General features: G+C 36.6%; 1 protein-coding gene across 1 annotated transcript in view; it reads left to right on the top strand.

Moving 5' to 3' along the window:
- The window catches only part of Atg2 (Autophagy-related 2), a 412,975-nt gene extending 391,875 nt beyond the window's left edge, over positions 1-21,100 (top strand). The window contains exons 35-36 of the mRNA XM_067136531.2: positions 647-796; positions 11,742-21,100. Of these exons, the coding sequence (XP_066992632.2) occupies positions 647-796; positions 11,742-11,969 (378 nt within the window). The 3' untranslated portion in view covers positions 11,970-21,100. The remainder of the gene's footprint in view (positions 1-646; positions 797-11,741) is intronic.
- The last annotated feature ends 991 nt before the right edge of the window (positions 21,101-22,091 follow it).

Raw genomic sequence — 22,091 nt, 5'->3', positions numbered from 1 at the left:
TGGATTGAGATTTTTCATTTAGGTTATGTGTTATTACTTCTCCAAGATATTTAAATTGAGTTACTATTTTGATTTTATTACCATTTATTGTAACTTCTTTTACTTGTGTTGGTTTTTGGGGCATAATTTCTGTTTTTTCAAAGGATATTTTGAGGCCAATTTTATTTGCAATGTTTTTAAATTCTGATATCTGGGTTTTTGCTTCTGTTATGTCCCCTGCTAGTAATGCTAAACCGTTGGCGAAACCCAGGCAATTTGTTTTGTTTTTATTTTTCGGCCAATCTTTATTTTTGGGGGACATTTCCTAAATGATTCCCTCATTACCATTTCTAGAGCACAATTAAATAATAGTGATGAGAGCCCATCTTCCTGCCTTAGTCCAGTTTTAATTTCAAATGATTCTGGTGTTTCACCCCTAAACTTTATTTTTGATTTGGTGTTAGTGAGAGTCAATTTTATCATATTTATTAATTTGGGGTGTAGTCCAAGGTGTCTTAAAATTTTAAACATGCTTTCTATTGTATAATACTTCTCACAAACTGCCAGATGCATAAGAGGTCAATATCATGTGATTGCCTACACGAGTACATACTTTAGAAAAACTACCTTGCACCATTGAGTGAATGATAGGTGTATCTGATTTCAGGCTACAGCAGAAATGGCATATGATATGGTGTCTCCAGGACCCAGTGTGAGACAGCAACGGTTCCATGGTAAAAAGGGAAGACGTCGCCGCTATACCCAGCCAGCTGATATTCGAGAAGGAATGGCAAATGCTTATATGCTAGTCAAAGAGGTAATTTCTTGGCACATCATTAGTCAGTCCCTACTACTGTATATTTGTGTCTTCTAGACCTCATGCTATTTGTGGAGGAAAAGAAATGAGATTATGAGCGTCATCAGCTATGTACATACTACTAGCAAAATTATGCTGAGAACCATAGTGAACCTTGCATTATACAAATGCTGATACCATGGAGGTTCTGTAATTAAAGGCTGCTGTAGGAGAAGATATGAAGTGTATTCTGGTAAAGATTGCTAGAAGCTCCGTTGCTTTTTCTTATTTTAAAAATCAGTTAGGAGCTTACCTGCAAGAATAAGACATTTTTAGGTCTTGGTTGGCAGTTAATTTGAAGGAAATTCCATACATAGAATTTAAATTGAAAAAATATTGGATATAATGAGTGTTGCAGGTTTGGAAGCCACACTACAGAAGAGTAGAAAAACAGTAAATTTTTATCAGAACATATAAAAAATATATATTTCCATTAGTCAAAGAGAAATGAAGAAGCCAACCTTGGTGGCAATGTTGGTTAGCTGTTGGCCTTCTGTTTCCAAGATGTACCCTGATGTACCCTCTTGCCATTTTTCCTACCTGTTTGTACCAGTGATCATTTAAAGATATCATGAATCTACCCAGCTTTCAGTCCCGTAAAGCAAAGTTGTCCAGAAAGGTTTCCCTGCTCAGTGTTCAGCCCAGAAATTTTTGTTATCTGGGTGGCAGGAATGAGTAGCCAGGCGGCGAATACTGTGTTAAAAATAAATACGATGAAATTTCAACTTATTTCCCTCAGGCCATTAACAATAATATTAGCCATGTAAACATTAACTGCAAAAATGAACTATTTTAGTGTTATCACGAAGAAGACGTAACAGAGTAGTTTGAACTTCTAGTGTTCTACTGCTCGTTCATAATCACTCGGTTGCTGTGAAAACTTGTCAAATTCCTCCTCATCTCCACCTCCATATGGTGAATAGAGTGAGGCATTCCCCATCCTAATTCCTCCAATTGATAATTCTTCCTCTGGGATTTTCTACCCTTATTTGTCTGCAGACATATTTCACTTTCTCTGTCGTAAGCCTAGAGACAGTTAGTTCACTTAATATCAGAGAGTGGTCTGTATTATCATAAAATCCCTGGAATACCTGCATATTCCTAACAGATTTCCTGAATTCAAAGTCAGTTATGATATTGGATCTGGTGCTCCTACCCTCCCATATGTAGCAGAGAACAGCGTTATGTTTGAAGAATGTATTCATAACTGCCAGTCCCATACCAGCACAGGAAAACACTTCCCATTCCTATTAGCTTTCATATCTTTACCCATCACCTTCTCATATCCTTCAGATTTATTTCAAACTCTCACATTGAATTTACCTGTTAGCACTATCCTATCCTTATTTTTGACCCTGTCATTGATATCACTCAGTGCTTCATAAAACTTGTCAAATTCCTCCTCATCTCCACCTCCATATGGTGAATAGAGTGAGACATTCCCCATCTTAATTCCTCCAACTGATAATTCTTCCTCTGTCATTCGCTCATTTATGTTGTACCGTTTTCATCGTCCTGATAACGAGATAAACGAGGTCATACGGCGTTAGAATTTGCCATGCACGCGAGAAGATTCACTTGGTTGGGCTATACATTTTTAAAAAAATATACGGACACAAAGAATCAAAGGGGCCGTGGTTATCAAAATAATAAAATACGGGTGCAGAAAGTCAAAGAAGCCGTAACATGTCGGAGAAAAAAATGCTAATTTGGCGATGCAAACAGGCCGTGGTTTCGGGAGTTAGATGTGCGGACCGGCAGAATCCATGTGGCCATGATATAAAAAAGAATAGAATGTTTTTGGAATTGTTAAAAAAATCGAGTTGGACAATAAAAAATTTTCACTGCAACGGGGCGAGACTTTCTACGCAGAAGAAACCGTCGTATTTAGAAGGGAGAAAATTAAGCTAAAGAATTAGTACTTCAAGCGAATCTTAAAGGATCACACTAAAATCTAGCATTTTACCGAACAGATTAAATAATTAAAATCAAGAGAGAAGAAGTTTAAACACTTCATCGGTAGCCGTAACTCCAATTCAAACTTCGTGTATTGCATTAAACGAGATAATAATATCTATACACTGAAGATATTAACGACAGTGAAATTGAGAGCTGACTAGATTGTATTCTTAAATTCTTGACACTAGATTCTATCGTTGAAATTCTGATTTGGAATACTTGTAGAAAAAGTTATGAATTAGATCCTGAATAATATATTGCAGAAGACTATGTCCCTGATCCTAATGACAATGTTCAATATTCTGTCACATGTAATCATCGCCGTGATCATGAGGAACTAAACTAGAGATGGATCTGACAACCTGACGGAAGCCGCCCTGCCGATGCTGCTATCCCGAGTCTGCTATCCCAAACCTGCATTCCAGTGCATAATCAAGACGCAGTAGATGTCCAGTGCCAGCCCACATGCCGTGGATGATCAGATGGAAACCTAGCCCAGTCTAGTAACATCAGCAAATGACAGCTAAGTTCCGATATTTCTTTTATTGGCAGTAGTAGTTAGAAATGTTAGAAGTAATATATAAATTAAGATGTGAGTTTGTAGTGCGAAAGTTGTTGTTCGTGTCTTCGAGAGAAAATTCCAATCGGCAAAATCTTCGCAAAGAGTTTAATGTGGTTCATTGATACGTGTGGACGTAGGTATTCTTCAATAATGTATAATCAATGCCAATACGTAGGAATGTTTACAATCATATATGCTGAGATTTAAGGTGATTTTCTTCCCGTGTTAAAATGAAACGACATATTTAATACGGTAAACTTTAACAGTAAAACAGAAAGAAGATAATAGTTTACGTGTTATTAAGACTTGGTTGCCGATTCACCACAATTACATGTGAGTAAATATGAGCTTACGTTATTCAAATATGTATTTATTTTTTCATAGTAACGTAAATATTTGGTGATATGACTGAAAACTAACCCAATTATGCAACGTCGTAGTTTCAGTGTGGTCTGTTGAAATGTTATGCCGCGGGGAAAGTGATTGGTAGATAAGGTTATGAGAAATATGTTGTGGAGAATATAGATATGAATATTCGTTGAGATACATGTGAATTTGAGTATGGCGCGATATTATGATATTCCCAAATGATATATGGAAGGGTGTATCCATATTTGAAAGTTGTTGGTAGTAATTATGACTTGTTACTAACCATTAATATTATTTGATATGTTAGAATGAAATGTGATATTTTTGGGTCAGATATAGGTAATAATATTACGTTGCGTAACATGATGTAGTGGTAGACTAACCGGAACTGTCTTCAAAATACAATCTATAAATGAAATATAAGTAAGGATAAAACTTGATGTCTTCTTGGAAAATTTCAAATGAGATAATGAATATTATTTGATATTTATGGATGAAGCTGTATTTTAAAGGGAGAAATGTCTTCTTAAATTTTATTCTCTGCCATAAGCAAATGAAATACGTCACCAGCTGTATTCCTTGGGATGTTATGAAATATTATTCGGACCCGGATGCGAATTTGAGGCGCATCAGTTACATCGATTGATAGTATATCATTGCTATTATATAGTACCTACCGGAGATATTAGAATACTAGATGGTTACATTTACATATTAATGACATGATAAAATGATTGATATATATATAAATTTTTTTTATTTTTTTTTTTATGGAAGATAATTAATATAGCTGAATAGAGCTATTGCTTTGGAACTTGGCTGACATTGCCGATGTTATAAATTTATTTTTAACAAGATACATGAAAATGTTATAAATAATTTTTTTTACAAGGAACTGAAAATAAGTGCATTCAGAATTGAAATTAAGTTTATTTTGTTTATTGTTTGTTTGTTTAGGTTATTTTGTTTATTTATTCAATCCCTGTAACTACTTTCATTTATTCAATCATCTGTTTTGATTAACTACTTTAATTCATTTAACAGCTACAATTCATGAATGTAGGCAAACTTTTCTTTGTTTTTCATGAGGCGATTAAGATATTTATTCTGAAGGAATGATCGAATAATTTTACAGAGGCGATATAATATTTCAAGGAAAGCATGATGAATATTTGTTATAGAAAGTTAAATTTTTTTTTTTTCTTTTTCTCTTTTCTTCTATTAATTCATGATCATGAATAATAAATTTTTAAATTAAAAAAAGGATATTATTGAGAATAAATTATTTGATTTAGCAGATAAGTTTAGGTTGAACTTGCATGATTAACGTGCTATTGAAAGACTGATTTTTAGATAATAATTGAGAATTGACATTGCCGGACGAATAATTTTGGTGGGTGAATCTTAAATATGAAGAAATGGGTTCCCGGTTGAACCTACGTAAAATATATATTTTTTTTTTGTTGGTGATGCGTAATAAAAATCCCTGAGAAATGTTGCGTAGCAGCTTAGAGAATATTTTGACGATTGCAGTGAGTCGAAGAGATGGAATTACTACGTCGGTTGAAATGATTTTGACATAATAAGTTAAACTCTACACGACATATGCAAACTTGGTTAGCTGCCGACATTTTAGCATCATATATTTATTGCATTGATCTGTTCATTCGATCCGAAGACATGACAGACATAATAGGGGAAATAGCCGGAGCATTTGACTGATCGCCCAATATGGTGCAGAAAAAAAATAATTCCCCGAGGATCGGTGCAATGTGCATAACAGAAACTATGTTGCGTGCAATAGTATTTGTGATGAACAGTCCTAACCCACTCTCTGTCCTTCTCTGTTAACCCCTCTGTCCTCTTCATTATCTCTCCTTACCCAAATATCATTAACTCCTAACATGTCCAGACAGAAATCCTCTTTGCTGACTTACCCACTTCTACTTTCTTTTTCCCACAAGCTGCATTAATATTGATTGCTTCTCATCAAATTCCATTTTGTTTGCCAAGTTGTTTCCAAGGAGTCCCTTGTCTGGCGAATGGCCTTAATTAAGGTACAGCCCCAGCATTTGCCTGGTGTAAAATTTGAAAACTACAGAAAACCATTTTAAGGGCTGCCAACAATGAGTTTCGAACCCACTATCTCCTGGATGCGTGCACGCGTTTGTAAGGAGTCGCTTGTGGTGGGACTAAGTCCCACTGTGGGTGGGGGCGGTATAATAACACCCACGGTATCCCCTGCCTGTCGTAAGAGGCGACTAAAAGGGGCCCCAGGGCTCTGAACTTTGGAGCGTGGGTTGGCGACCACGGGGCCCTTAGCTGAGTCCTGGCATTGCTTCCATTTATTTGTGCCACGCTCCTCACTTTCATCTATCATATCCGACCTCTCTTGGTCAACTCTTGTTCTTTTCCGACCCTGATGCCATTAAGTTTGCAAGGGCTAGGGAGTCTCTCAATTTCACACCCTTCGTGGCCCTTGTCTTCCTTTGGCTGATATCTTCATTATTCAAAGTGTCAGATCCCTTCCATTTTTTTTTTCCCCCTCTGATTAGTGTTATGTAGAGGATGGTTACCTAGTTGTACTTCCTCTTAAAACGTCCGACTCGTTGGCTGAACGGTCTGCGTACTGGCCTTCGGTTCAGAGGGTCCCGGGTTCGATTCCCGGCCGGGTCGGGGATTTTAACCTTAATTGGTTAATTCCATTGGCACGGGGGCTGGGTGTATGTGCTGTCTTCATCATCATTTCATCCTCATCACGACATGCAGGTCGCCTACGGGAGTCAAATATAAAGACCTGCACCTGGCGAGCCGAACCCATCCTGGGATATCCTGGCACTAAAAGCCATACGACATTTCATTTTCCTCTTAAAACAATAATCACCACCACCACCACCACTGGGACTAAGTCCCGAGTTGCAACTCTGGATGTGATCCATTGAGGTTCCTATTAATGTTGGGGTGGGTCCTCTAGACTTTGTAGATCCCTCTACAAACTGCAAGGCAGGTTCCTTTTGATGCCAATGAGTCGGGTTGAACTGAAAAATGAATATTAATATATTTTTTGTATATGTCATTGGGTTGTATAGAATTGTTAAGCTTAGCAAAAATGGACCTATGAATATTGAATATCACCTGGAAGATAAATTTGTACATACAGTCAGCATCCTTACTTGTGCCTTACTTGTGTAATCACCATGTCTCTAAAGGAAGTAGCTAAGAAGATATCAGCTTTCGAAGATTGCATGAAAGACTTTCAAGCTCTCCTAGACACAGCAGTCAGTGCCGCCAACCTACCGAACATGCTCCAAGTGCTTGGTGGCGAATTCCAGGCATTCAAGAAAGAGGCCAGCGAAGACATCTCCGAGCTCAAATGTGAGTTGAAGGCTCTGGAAGATCAGCTCCAGAAACACAAGATGACGTGTTGGACGAGGCCGAACAGTAGTCGCTGGAACTGCCTTTTATTGCATGGTGTCCCGGAACAGCCGTCCAAGGACATCTACATCTAGACACACTGAAAAATAAACTTTCAGTAGAACTTTCAATTCTTGATGTAGATCATTGCCACAGGCTAGGTCGCTGAAGTCGAACGTCTGCTGAAGTGGTCTCACAGGGAAATCGACCGATCATTGTTCCTTTAATAATAATAATAATAATAATAATAATAATAATAATAATGTTATTTGTTTTACGTACCACTAACTACTCTTTTATGGTTTTCGGAGATGCCGAGGTGCCGGAATTTAGTCCCGCGGGAGTTCTTTTACGTGCCAGTAAATCTACCGACACGAGGCTGACGTATTTGAGCACCTTCAAATACCACCGGTCTGAGCCAGGATCGAACCTGCCAAGTTGGGGTCAGAAGGCCAGCGCCTTAACCGTCTGAGCCACTCAGCCCGGCATTTCAAGTTCCTTTGGTACCATGATCATGATTGAGTGTGGCGTGCGAAGCAAGCTTTGAAGGGTAGCGGGCTCATGCTAACGGAGTCCGTCTCAAGTGTGAGAAAACATATCCTTAATCAAGCAAGGGATTTATGGGGACGGCAGACATGCTGGACTCAAGATGGACGCATTTGTGTTTAAAAGAAGCTGAAACTAAATCTCAGATATGCATGTTGGCCCAGTTAAAAATCATTGCAGCGAGTAGAATGAACTTGTGAACTTAGAGAAAGAAATTATGTGTGTAGTAATTAGTTTATATTTGTGTGTAAGTGTGTGCTTGTGAAAGTCAGTGGATCTACTCACCAGGTTGCTTGGGTTAGCTCATTTTTACATCTGACTTAATTTTATTTTCATACTGTTTAGTTTCATATGTTTGTTGACCAGTACAAGGGTAATACCATTGACCTACATTCCTCTCCACACCCCTCACCCTCCCCTTCTCTTTCGTCCCTACCACATCCAACGGGACTTGTGTTGCAAGACCAGCTTAGCAGCCACTCATGGTCATTACAATGTTGCCATCTAAATGGCCAGTCATTATTAGCTCATATGGAAGAGGAACTGGCTCTTTTTGAAGTGAACAATGTAGATATTATTGGAATCAGTGAAAGCTGGATGCGTACAGACATGCCATCATTGGCAGCTAACCTTGACGGATACTTAATATTACTCCATGACTGTATAGGTGGTGGGCTTCTACTTTATTACAGAAATGACCTAAAATGTAAGATAATTTCTACTTCTGACCCAAGACTTACACTGTGACTGGAATTTATGTTTGTAGAATTAGACTGCCATTAAAAAGATATTAATAGAGATTGTATACAAGCCGCCTAAAATAAGACAGACTGATGATTTTGAAGAGGCATTAGCAAATCTTACCTCGGCATACGATGACATTATAATCATGGATGATTTCAGCACTGACCTTTTGAAGCAGACTAGTGACGCGAACAATCTACTGAATTTATTTCTCACTACAAACATGACAATTTTACCCCTCAACGCTACTAATCACGTTCATTACTCTGACCGCACAAGTCATATATTAATTGATCTTCTTGTGACAAATCAACCTCAAAAAGTAATTAAGCACAGGCAGATCCCTGCTCCTGGCATCTCTTCACATGACCCATTGTACGTATGTTATTCTACATGAATACCCAAGTACAAACCAAGCTACATTACAATACGAGACTTACAAGATCTGGACTGGAATAAACTATGCCACGACGCATATAACTTGCCTTGGGATAGTATACGTAATTTTCAGAACATTAACTCTAAAGTAAACAAATTAAATTCACTGGTACTGGAAATATATGACAAGCACACACCAAAGAAACAGGTAAGAATCACCCGCCATTCTTCTGTGTGGATAATGGCCGAGATAAGATCTGCTATGGCCAGTCGTGACAAACTGTACAGACAATACAGACAGACGCGTGAGACAGATGGTTTTGAGCAGTACAAGATTCTGAGAAACAGAACCAAGCAGTTAATTAGGAATTCTAAATATAAATACTTTCAGGAACTGATGAACAATAACAACCCAAGAAAAAAATGGAGTAAATAAAACACATTAGGTATAGGGAAAGCCATAGAGCAACATGTACTAAGCATATCGCTAGAGGCTTTAAATGATCATTTTGCATGGCCAAGAATAGCCTCTAGCTCCTTCCCTAAAAATTCACTACTCTTGATGTACCAAGCATATTGCTAGAGGCTTTAAATGATCATTTTGCATGGCCAAGAATAGCCTCTACCTCCTTCCCTAAAAATTCACTACCCTTGTTACAACAGCAGTCTGTGTATGAGAAATTCTCGTTTAGAAATGTCAGCTCGAATGAAGTTAAAGGTGTGCTATACTCTATTACATCTAATGCCACAGGTAATGATGACATTACTATATCACTTATTAAGGATATGTTACGAGCTGTTCTGCCAATACTGACTCATATATTTAACTACTGCCTGACAAACGGAGTGTTCCCAGATGTTTGGAAAGATGCATTAATTAGACCCATCCCGAAGAGGTGCAAGGTAGATTCTCCTTCAGATTATCGTCCAGTATCCATCCTACCACCCTTATCCAAGGTGCTTGAACGTCTAGTTCATACACAAGTTACTGAATACCTTACCAAGCATTCCCTCCTTAATCCCTTTCAATCCGGCTTCAGGAAAAGACATAGCACTGCGACAGCTTTACTACGAGTGACAGATGACATCAGACGTGCAATGGACCAACGGGACGTGACTGTACTGACATTATTAGATCTCAGCAGTGCCTTCGACACTGTCAACCCTCAGTTACAATTGCAGAAACTTCAAGAGCTGAATTATAGTGTGTCACTTTGTTTCTTTTCATTTTACCTTGAAAATCGCCAGCAACAAGTGATAGTTAGAAATTTGAGTCCAGGATGGCAAAGTAAGGCCCTTGGTGTCCTTCAGGGGTCAGTTCTCAGACCACTGTTATTTATCATCCAAATTAATGATATATCAAAAGCTCTTAAATTCTGCAAATTACAAGTGTACGCAGATGATGTACAGATTTACTATCATTCAAAACCGAGTGATATTGATACTGCAATTACTAAAATAAATTCCCATCTTCAACATCTTAGTGACTATGCAAATAAAAACAGTTTATTAATAAACCCAAATAAGACTCAAGTTATAATTATCGGTACCAGTAAAAACCTATAATCCCTCAACCAACAGGACATCTCCCCAATAATTTTAAACAATAAAATCATACCCTACTCTACTTCAGTGCCTAACTTAGGAATTATTATGACTGAGACCCTAAAGTGGACTCAACAGGTGATAAACACATGTACAGTAATAAAGTGCATAAATGCTTATATCCCCTGAAACGCTTCTCTAATGTATTCTCTGTTCGACTTAAACTACAAATAATTCACTTTCTGATACTGCCTATATTTGATTACTGTGACACTGTGTTGACTGAAATAACCTGTGATAGTAACAAGAAACTGGAGCTTGCATCCGGGAGATAGTGGGTTCGAACCCCACTATCGGCAGCCCTGAAAATGGTTTTCCGTCATTTCCCATTTTCACACCAGGCAAATGCTGGGGCTGTACCTTAATTAAGGCCACAGCCACTTCCTTCCCATTCCTAGGTCTTTCCTGTCCCATCGTCGCCATAAGACCTATCTGTGTTGGTGCGACGTAAAGCAACTAGCAAAAAAAAAAAAAGAAAAAAAAAAAAGAAAAAAAGGGGGAAAAAATAAACTGGACCGGAGCCTAAACAGCTGCGTAAGATGTATCTTTAATCTGCGATATGATGCTTATATATCACCTTAAAGGAGCTGTCGTAGCTTCGAGTGCACCAGCGCCGTGAACTTCACATGTTATCACTTCTGCACAAAGTACTTTCCACTAATACTCCCAACTATCTGTCTTCATCTTTTTCTTACCTCTCGTCCTATCATGAACTCAATACAAGATCTGGCTTGCCATACCTGTAAACCGCACTGCTGTCTACAACTGCTCCTTCATAATCTCCGTGTCTAGGTCATAGAATTCGCTACCTGCGAACATTAGAGACAATCCTTTTCATCGCAAGTTTAAAGTGGCTTGCCACGAGCATTTGCTGAGTAGATCCCACTGACTTGCTGGATAATTGTTGAGTGAATGAAGGAATGAATGAGATGAATGAATGGGTTACTGTAGTTACATCACTAAAGTTTACTTTATTTTGTGTATTTTAAAATTAAGGATTCTATCATTATTATTGCTATTGCTACTTTGTTTTATTTGTATTCAAAATAATAAGATATGTAAATGTTTACTCTTCTAGTGGTTAAATGTAAGAGAGGGCCTTGAGCCCTAACTTTGCCACCAATAAAGGCATTCATTATCTATCTCTCTAGTTTGGAGAAATAAAAATATGGTCAGCCTAACACCACCAGTAATGAAATACAGCAGTTCTGTTTCCAGCTTTGCTTTTAATACCTACATATCACCACCACTCTTAACTAGAGCAGTCTTGAAATCGTATTTTTGTTGGCCGATGTTTCTTAAGTTAACCCATGTACACATTTCTTGTAGGGATTGGGAGAGACTGCCCAGACACTGGTACGCGTGGCCAGTGAGGAACACGAACAGAAGGGTGTGTCTGGTGCAGTGGGAGGGGTCCTGCGCCAGATACCTCCTACCGTTGTGAAGCCAATCATTCTGGCCACGGAAGCAACTTCCAATGTGCTGGGTGGAATGAGGAGCCAACTTGTACCTGATGCGCGCAGAGAAGCAGTTGAAAAGTGGAGAAGTGAAGATTAGTTACCTGCAGGACTTTAAACTTTTTAAAGTCTATTTTATATACTTTCATTGTAGATATATTAATTTTGTCCAAAAGGTAAAAGCAGAAAAAACAAACTTGGTAATCACAAGGATCATATTAGATTGAATACTCTTCTTGAAATATACTCTGTTGTCAGGTTATTTCCTATGCTTGGCTTGTTTTATAAGACAATATTTTTATTGGCTTTTATGTTCAATATACTGTAGAGTTTTGTTGTAATTTTTTCAAAGATCAGACAAAAGACTTTAAAAAATACAAACACAATGTGATGAAGGTTGACAGGAACTGGCACTAAAAGTGGATATAATTTTTATTGACTTGTTAAAGTTTGCTCTTTACCAGACTATTGTTTTTAGCTTATTTGATATGATTAAAACTGTCTGGCCTATAATATTTAAATAGGAGTCAGCCTTCTTGATTTTCCCATCCCCAAGTATCCGGTTATTACCAAATAATTTCATATTGTTTTTACTTGAAGGACCAGATATAAGGTCTGTATACTATGAGTAAAGTATCTTTGTATGCCAAAATCTTACCCATCACAAAAGTCACAGCTGACACTTCACAACCTGAATTGTGTGTGAGTAGGGCATGGTCCAAGGAAATGATTTCAAGTTCTAACTGGGCATGTGCTTCATTTTTTATTTTTATATTGTTTATGTAGAAGATATATGTACATACATACTGCATACAAATCTCACATCTCTTTAAGAAGAAACTAAATTTAATACAGTTTTCAAGGCAGATTTCAAAGTGATTTTCTTCATTTTAAACTCTGATTAAAATTATAACTACACCAAAGTTACACATCATTAAGTATATAATTTTAATCATTTTTATTTTATTTGATGAAAAGGGTTCAGAGAATGTTTGTGTACATGAAGTTAAAAAATATATCCATAGTCAAAGTTATTGGAAAAAGTTACAGACCTTATATCTCAAGAAATCCTTTGTCCTGTATCACTTTTTAAACTTCTAGTGTGAAGTCCCACCACTTTATATTACCCTCTTGGGGTGGAATGTACTGCACTACTTGTATTTTGAAAAAATTTCTTAAAAGAAAAAAAAAAAAAAATTAAATTCTCCAACGCACGACTTCATATTTTGCTCAAATGCAAAGAGTGTTCTTAACATGTCATTAAGAAAAGTCGCCCATAATATATATATATGAGGCATTACTTTTAAAATCTTTTAAATTCAGATAATCTGTGCTGGATTCTCTTAAAATAATCATGTAGTATATTTGAGTCTTTTATATCCTGTGTATCCAGTTTTTTGTTTCAGACCTCTTTCTTAAGGAAAGCATAACTTAACGAGAGTATTTCCTGTTGTTTATAGAGTGTATTAAAGACATGGACATTCAACTGTGATTTGATTTTGAAATTCGGTCATGATTTTGATTGTATAATGTTGAAATTACTATTTTGTTCTGCATTTTATATTTTGTAAATTGGGTCATTAAAGTGGAATTTTCCCCTCAAAAATCACATGGAGTCGAGAAGGGTATCTAGCCTTAAATCCCCGACCAAAATATAAAATGAACCAAGGAGAGTCCAATAACCCTAGAAATAACTGGGATAAGCTGAGGATCCTCTGCGTATATCATCTATGTATATATTACTAATTTTCAGTATTGGAAAAAAGAAAAAAGAATGGCAAACCCTTACTGTTTTCATAGGCTGTTGAAGCAACAGCATTCACGAATTGTGAAAACTTTTCCTGATGAATTATATCTCTCTTTGTATCTTCTAGAAGTTTTATTTCATATCTGAGAGGATTTTCAAAGCTAAGACCAAAGGAGCTTATCGAGTTAGTCAGTAGGACAGTAGAGGGCTCAGTTGCCTTGGTCGATAATACTGATGTGGTGCAATAAATTTCATAATTGATTACTGTACATTAAACCAAGACAAAGAGTTTACCAACAACTAGCTGCACATTCATAAAGATTTTGAGTTACACACAGGAGTTAGAAAGCAGAAATATGGTAATGGTCTTCTCATCCCAGGTAAAACTTAGTTAACGTATTTCTCCAAATCCAAGACTATTTTCCTCAGAATCTGAAGTGAAAAATTAAGGATCATCTTGCATTTGCAACCTAACAGAAATGAACACCACTGGCAGCTACCACAGTAACCATTTTGCTTTATTTTCACCCCCTGCATACGCACACACACAAAACTCCTTGACAATCAACATCTGCCTCTTTATTATACATCACTAGCTGTGGCAACCATTTGTACAGTGCCTCTGTGCAACATCACTGGATCTCGGGAAATAATGAAGAGAGAATGACATTCTATTAGCCTCTACAAAAACGTTTCTCAAATCCTCAGAATGGCATCAAATTTACGAGCCTTTGAATTTTTAAAAGGCCATGGCTACTCAGTGGCAGTTATAATGAGTCTACTGTACCTGAAGCTTAGTAAAATTAAATTTTATAGACAGCAGGAATATTTACATGATGGATCGTCGTATTGTAAAGATGCGTGGAACAGATATAGTCAGCAAATTTTCAATGGGTTCCCGTTGATATTATGATGGTTATTAAACACGTGCAGCTGCAATAAAATACGGCATAGGCCTAACTAAAGCCAATATTCGGCATTAGCGTGAAGACAAAGATAGCTTTAAAAAATGTGTACTGTACAAAAACTGCATTCAGTGGCCTACAACAAGAACGCTATAAAGAAGTCAAAATAAAATTTTGAGGTATGTGCGTGAAAAATTCAAGGGCGTAATGGCAATACCGCAGCGCAATAAACTCATTTGTTGTCCTTTAACGTTCAAGTCTTTATTAGGCCTATACATTGCTAGCCGCTGAAGTCGGTCAAACCTGGCAAGTGAGATGTGCGTGTAACGGCAGTCAATTGTACCTGATGCCGAGTATAAGTAACTGTTTTATAGACAGCAGGAATATTTTCCTGATGGATCGTCATATTGTAGAGACGCGTGAAACAGGTATTGCTGTCAAATTTTTAACGGGTTCTGTTTGATATTATGATGCTAGTTTTAAATTAATGGTCATTAAACCCACCATAATAAAAAAATAATCGTGCAGCCGCAAAAAAATACAACATTACTAAAGCCAATGTTTGGCATTTGTGTGAAGACAAAGATAGTCTATAAATGCGTACTGTACAAGGAAGGCATTCATATGATTTTACAAAGCACATTTTAAGCCTGATTTAATTTTCTTGAAGGAAATAGTGGGGGCCATCTTGCATTCACAGTCGTCTTGGATTCAGAGAAATATGGTAATTTGTATTAGAAACAAATAAAAGGCATTGACTGAGTATATTGTTTTTTATAAATGTTTTGAACTTAATTTTAACCTGGATTTTTAAGATGTTGACTCAGTCAAAAGTAGAATGGTAACATGTGTACATTGTTATACATGTGTTTTGTTCCAGTGATATTTTACTCATCGTCCTTATTCAGGGCAATTGGGAATTGTTTTAACTATGTTAGAAAGCTTATTATATTTAGGACTGTGGCTAGATATCACTAAAAAAGAGTGACTTCTGATCATTTGAAATTAATTTTTAAACTTTTTTTTTTTTTTACTGAATTGATTTAATAGTGCTAGAATTACTCTGGCATATACTTTGTCCACTTCTTGGGTTAATTCACTGAATGTATGTTATTGGATATTTGGTTATGAGTGTTCATAAATTTTTGTTATAGACTATTTCTTTCAGTTCTCAGTCTGAAACTTTCAGTTAATAGTCCCTCTTGGAAATCATTAAATACTGAGAACTTTCATCCCCTTGGTCTCCTTACTATCCTCTTACCTTATAGAACTAAGTCTATTAGTCTCCTAGGATACTTGTCCTCATCCATTCACGCCACCCATCATATTCATTTAAAACTTGTATGGTACTCTGTATCTGTTGCAAAAGTCCTCTGGTCATTGCTCCTATATGACTGCACCAGCAACCACTCATTACTCGATGTTACCTCTAGCTTATGAATAAAGTGTGTCCTTCTAAATCAGTTTCAACCAGAAAACTAAACATTGTTAGGATGATTTTCCCAAGGCAGTAAAAGCTTGCTTGGTTCATGTGGGTTTGATTCCCCATAAGGATGTCGAAAAATTTATAAATAAGTTTTCCACTTGTGGAGAGGTACAAGGCCTTGAAGTTTATCCAGCCTAGACCAAAAATGGTTACCAGATTAATTACCGAGAGCTAACTACTCTATCCACCTTAGTACCGAGCACAGTTTTTGAAGCCTTTACCTCTCACTTTTCCACGTCCTTTTGAGGCCTGTACAGAAGTGGCTTTGCTTTTTTTTTTTTTTTTTTTAAAGGATGAATTGAGTATGTGAATCACCTTCCAGTTTGTTACATACACACACAACACCGAGCTCGATAGCTGCAGTCGCTTAAGTGCGGCCAGTATCTAGTAGTCGGGAGATAGTGAGTTCAAACCCCACTGTCGGCAGCCCTGAAGATGGTTTTCCGTGGTTTCCCATTTTCACACCAGGCAAATGCTGGGGCTATACCTTAATTAAGGCCATGGCTGCTTCCTTTCCATTCCTAGCCCTTTCCTGTCCCATCGCCGCTGTAAGACCTATCTGTATCGGTGCGACGTAAAGCAAATGGCAAAAAAAAAAAAATATATATATATATATGTTACATACACTAAATTGCCATTGCCACTGCAAGGCATGCAGCAGATGAGTTCTAACCTTATGACGTGTGTGAGAATAGAGTACTGCAAGATCAAGCAGGTATTTCATGATATCAATTTGCATTTCTAACTGTAGTAATCTGTTTATTACTACTACTTAGTTGGAAAATGGAAAACATTTAAACTATATATTCTAATAGTTATTACAGAAATATTAGCCAAAGAATGGATCTAGTCTAAGTACTTGGAAAGGATTCAAGGTTCAGATGAATTAGTTTCCGACTGCATAGACATCAAGTTCGGGGTTACACTTCAATAAGTACAGTCCTTAGTCTCAAATATAGCCACATTTTATTCTGGAAGGTTACATTTTTAATTTCATTTCCTTTTCCTTTAGAAGCCACCTGTTAGTATAGGTAGTGTGCCTTTATATAGCTCTAAGCTATTTGTGAAGAATTACATATGTACCAAATTTACTTGCATATTAAACCTTCTCACATATTAGACCCCCTAGCTTTTCAAGACATAGAACACAAAAAGATTAAAGCTTGCATGTGCCCAAACAAAATTCATCAAAGAAGAATGATTCTGCTTCATAGCATTACAATAACAGCGCAAAATTGTATTTCAGATGTTATTGAATCAATGACATAACTTCCTTTTGATAGTGACCTGAGTTTTGTGCAATAGCCTGCTGCTGCTAAGTGAGTCTTTATTTTTTTTTTTTCCCCCCTAATAAAATAAATTATGGAGTTGAATAACACACACCAAGAAAATGAAGTGTAGTTACCCTGTAGCTTTCAAATTAAAAGCTGTGTCTTTTACAGAAAAACAATGTGTGAAGTCAGCAGCCAGAGAATTTATGTGCAACCTAATATGATCAGATATCTGTGCAACTAAAAAGAGAAATTGAAAGTGACAAATAAAAGTGTGCAGTCTTTGTGATACCAGAAAGGTAAATATCCTGATATCAATACTGAAGTTCTAGAGTATGTAACCATCTAAGTTGAGAAATTATGGCTTCACCATAACTTACAATTTTGTTCGACTAACAGCATTGGAGGTGGCAAAAAAGTTGAATTTCAGCAACAATAAATGCACTTTTCTTTCCAGTTTGATAATTAAAATCTATGAAGCATCTTTTAAGTAAATTAAAATTTGTAACTGAAAAATTAGGCGTATGGAAACATGCACCATCTCGAATCATTAGCATGAATAGTGATGTAGCAAACCAGTAGCTACTACAAACAATGTCTTGAGGGTATCACTACAAATGAGTCGGACCAATCGCCGATAACTATCATCATCTGTGCAACGGCAGTAATTTTGGTAAAACAAAACATTACAGTACCAACACACCTATCCACTACACAAACACTGTTCATCAACCCAACCAACCATAGCATATGTTCTAACTATGCTGGGTTTTTAGTAGTTGAGTGTATCTTGTGCGCTTTTGAAAGAATTAGTCACAATTACATTTTTTCATGCATTGTTGTTTAAAAACTTGAATTTGAACATAACTGCTCCGTCCTTCGTTGCTCATCATCGTCAATAATTACCACGCACACTCTAAAAATATTGCACACTATCATCCCATTTACACATGAAAATGAAAATCCACAGCCTGTTTCCAGTCATTCGACCAGGTCAGGAATGGAATGAATGAAGCCTCCATCTAGCGGCGAGGATAGGAATTGTGCCAGCTGCCGAAGCCTGCCACACTCCTCTGGGGCAATGATTAATAAATGACAGATGAAATGAAATGATGTTGGAGAGTGTTGCTGGAATGAAATATGACAGGGAAAATGGGAGTACCCGGAGAAAACCTGTCCCCGCCTCCACTTTGTCCAGCACAAATCTCACATGGAGTGACCAGGATTTGACCCACGGAAACCAGCGGTGAGAGGCCAGCACGCTGCCGCTTAAGCCATGGAGGCTCTCTCCATTTACACATATGCTATAGAAATAACTGGTATCCTTCGTATCAAGTGTACAGTATTGCATAGTAAGCACAATGGAGTCTGTAGTCATTTATGTTTTATTGCGTACTGCAGTCCATTTTATTTTAAATATTATTACCGGGCAAATTGGCCATGCGGTTAGAGGCGCACAGCTGTGAGCTCGCATCCGGGAGATAGCAGGCAAATGCTGGGGCTGTACCTTAATTAAGGCCACGGCCGCTTCCTTCCCATTCCTATTCCTTTCCTGTCCTATCGTCGCCATAAGACCTATCTGTGTTGGTGTGACGCAAAGCAAAAAAAAGTAAATATTACTAAGACAATTTTGTTGAAAATTAAATACATCCATTAATCGGGAAAATTATTTTTTCCAAAATTTTGAGGGGAAAATTGGAGTGTGTCCATTAAACGGTGATGTCCATTATGTTAATAAATGACAAAGTAGGAATTGTACTAAGAATTTGTTTTTAAAAGCATTCAGTAGGCTTAACATAGCATTATTTCAGTAAAGATAAATCTGATTTTTACTGCTTTGAGAATGCAATATAATAGAACTGACCAATAAGTAAGTTTGTACCTGTTTGTACCTGACAAAAACTTGTGCAGAGTTCGTGGTTGTCTATCGTTTCTATTCAGACGCCCCCTATCTTTCTCATGTGTCTTCTCATTCTGTTGTGTCTTAAACTCACCTTTTCTCTTCATGTCCACCTGTTACATTGCTGCTAAACTTGAATGCAAGTATTGTGGTACTACAGAATCAGGACTATTGAGGTATGTATGGTGTAACTTCAGATCAGTTGATTACTTTTCATCATTGATGTGAAGCACGTTAAATGTGTTGTTTCTGTAGTCTTGTGTTCTGCCCTCTTCACATAAAGAACAGTTCCAGACATGTATTCTCAGAGCTGTGAAGGTACAATTTGATTCATCAAAGCTCATAATTTTCTAAGCACTAGAAGCATTCTTCTTCTTCTTCTTTTATTTTATTTTCTGAAAGCCTCATCTCAATGTCCAACAGTTTGATATAGTAAAATATTATCACCCAACACTTGTCTTAGCGCTGATGTGCATTTCTGCTATGGGAATAGGCAATTTTTCTCATACGACCACTGTTCAGTTGTACTTACAGCCAACTTGGAGCAAAACTAGTAGTACACCAACTTTTTTCTGCTCTGTTAAACTAGTGACCAATGCAGAGATAAATGACCTCTTTATAACTCACTCTTTGCATGGGGAAGATCTCTTCATTGGAGTAAGACAGGGTCTTTTGTGCAGCTTTAATAAAGTGATTTATGATAAACTACTTATATTTCAAGTGGAACATAAGAGAAGGAATTAGAAAGTATTGCTTCAAGGGTAAAAAAGTACAATGGTTGTAAGAATGCTCTTGGATCACACTATTCACACTGATGTACATAGAGTTTGCTCACAATTGCTTCTATCCAGTATGATGTAACTTGTTTCAAACCACTTCCCAGTGACTGCCAAAACCTTCACAATCATTTTGAAACTTCCACTATTCAGGATCAAATATAACTGTGTTAAACACATTGTATATTACTATTAAAATATGTTAAAATGTTTAAAATAAAACAATGCTAAAAGCTGTATGCTTGATGGTAAATACTCTAATTCTGTTAGAGGATGATCTAATTTTTATGCATGTACATCCAAAGATGAGATGCAAAATATATAAGTTGTTTGTTAATGTAATCATTCAAAATATATTTATCTTATTCCTAAGAAGTTTTTAATTGGATTGCCATAAAGATGTGTTTTAATTTCATATTTACCACAATGGAAATTGTTTTCTGAGTTATCTAGTTTGTTGTTTCGAAGTGCTAGTAACAGAATTGTACATGAACAAGTAAGTTTCTTTCCTGTTTCATGTATTCTTCACAGCTTATTGATAGTCAAGATGACAACACCTGTTGTTGCCATGAAATATTTGCTCTAAATATTTTTTTATCCAAGAACTTATCTGGTGATTTTGAAAGAGATTTTATGTGCAATTCTGATTCTCTCATGTCCACATAGTTTATGCTCTAAACTTTGTTAATTTTTTGTGTTGCTGTGATTCTGTTCATGCTAAACAGCTACTTTTTGTATTTTTTTAGAATGCTGTACCATACTTTTTTAGCATTTTACCAAGATTTTGAAGGTATAATTTCTGTAATGTATTTGTGTATATTTGTCCAAATGTAATAAAATCACACGTTTTTAATAATATGTTCATTCAGTTATGAAAAATCTCTTTCCTTGTAGACATACCCTGAATGTGATATAATTGTGATGATGGTTGCTTTGAGGGGAAAAGCAATGAGATGTACACCATTTATGGTGTGTCGTATGGTTTCCTATCCTACCATGCCATGGGTAATAATAGCTGCATTGGTGAATTGGTGGTAGAGTGTCCTACTTGTGATCCCAGGTTTACATGTTCAATTCTAGATGAGGTGATTGACTTTTTTGAAGGACGACAGAAAAATCTTCGTGCTCCACGTCATTAATAAAATATTTTTTCTGCTAAGATAAAGGAGGTCACATAGACTGAAACATGTACTAATATATGTATTTATATCTTTCTAAGTATTGAATAGTGAAAAATATATTCTATGTAACGGAATAATTATTTTATTATTCAAAGTCAGTACGGAATCAACATGGGATTCATCAGTTTGTACCTCCATCTCATTCTTGGCATGCTAAAGATCTCTAGTGACACACTCTGTATCACTTGCTGAATGCTTCTGGCTGATTTATTATGAGTGAAGTCGGCATGAGAGTGTGAAAGCATATTTTCATAAAAATTAGAAATTTATTTGCTAGTTATAGGCTTTTATTGCATTTTCTTCTTTTTATTATTATTATTATTGTTTTATAATTATTACTAGGGCTCGGATTGATATGCTCAATAAAATCTCCAGATATGCTCGAAAACCATGTGTTATATGCTCCATAGATATGCTCGAAAAACATAGTATGCGGTTAAATATGCATAATATGCTCAAAAACACCGTTAAAAACTATAGAAAGGAAAGTGAAACTAAAAAACCAATAACATATCTTTATATACGAGCTTTATTTTGTAATTGTATGTATGATACACTGCAATATACTCACATTCAAGTTTCAAGTATATATATGAGAAGTTTTCTTATAAAAGTTACAGTTTAAAAATTCATTTACAAGATGTTCAGAATTAGGCGAGCCATTGAAGTAGATCTGGATTGCTCTGTACAACAAGAATTTTTTCTATGTTTTCAGTTTTGAATGATTTTCTTAAATCCGTCAATAAAAGTTTCAATGATGAGAACAATCTTTCGTCGTAAACTGACACCAGAGGTAAATACTTGAATGATGATGCTTCTTGTGCAGAGTAGTTTGGAAAATCCTCTGACGGTGCAGACTTGCCACGCAGCATCCTCTCCAAGTCCAACGCTGCATTCCAACCGGGATTTCGAGCCAGCACGAACTCCAATTTTTGTTTCACGGTTTTCCCAGTCTC

The sequence above is a fragment of the Anabrus simplex genome, chromosome 1 (genome assembly GCF_040414725.1).
Source record: "Anabrus simplex isolate iqAnaSimp1 chromosome 1, ASM4041472v1, whole genome shotgun sequence".
In the NCBI taxonomy this organism is placed as follows: Eukaryota; Metazoa; Arthropoda; class Insecta; order Orthoptera; family Tettigoniidae; genus Anabrus; species Anabrus simplex.
Note: the sequence above shows the minus strand (reverse complement) of the source record. Positions and strands in the feature narration are given on the sequence as shown.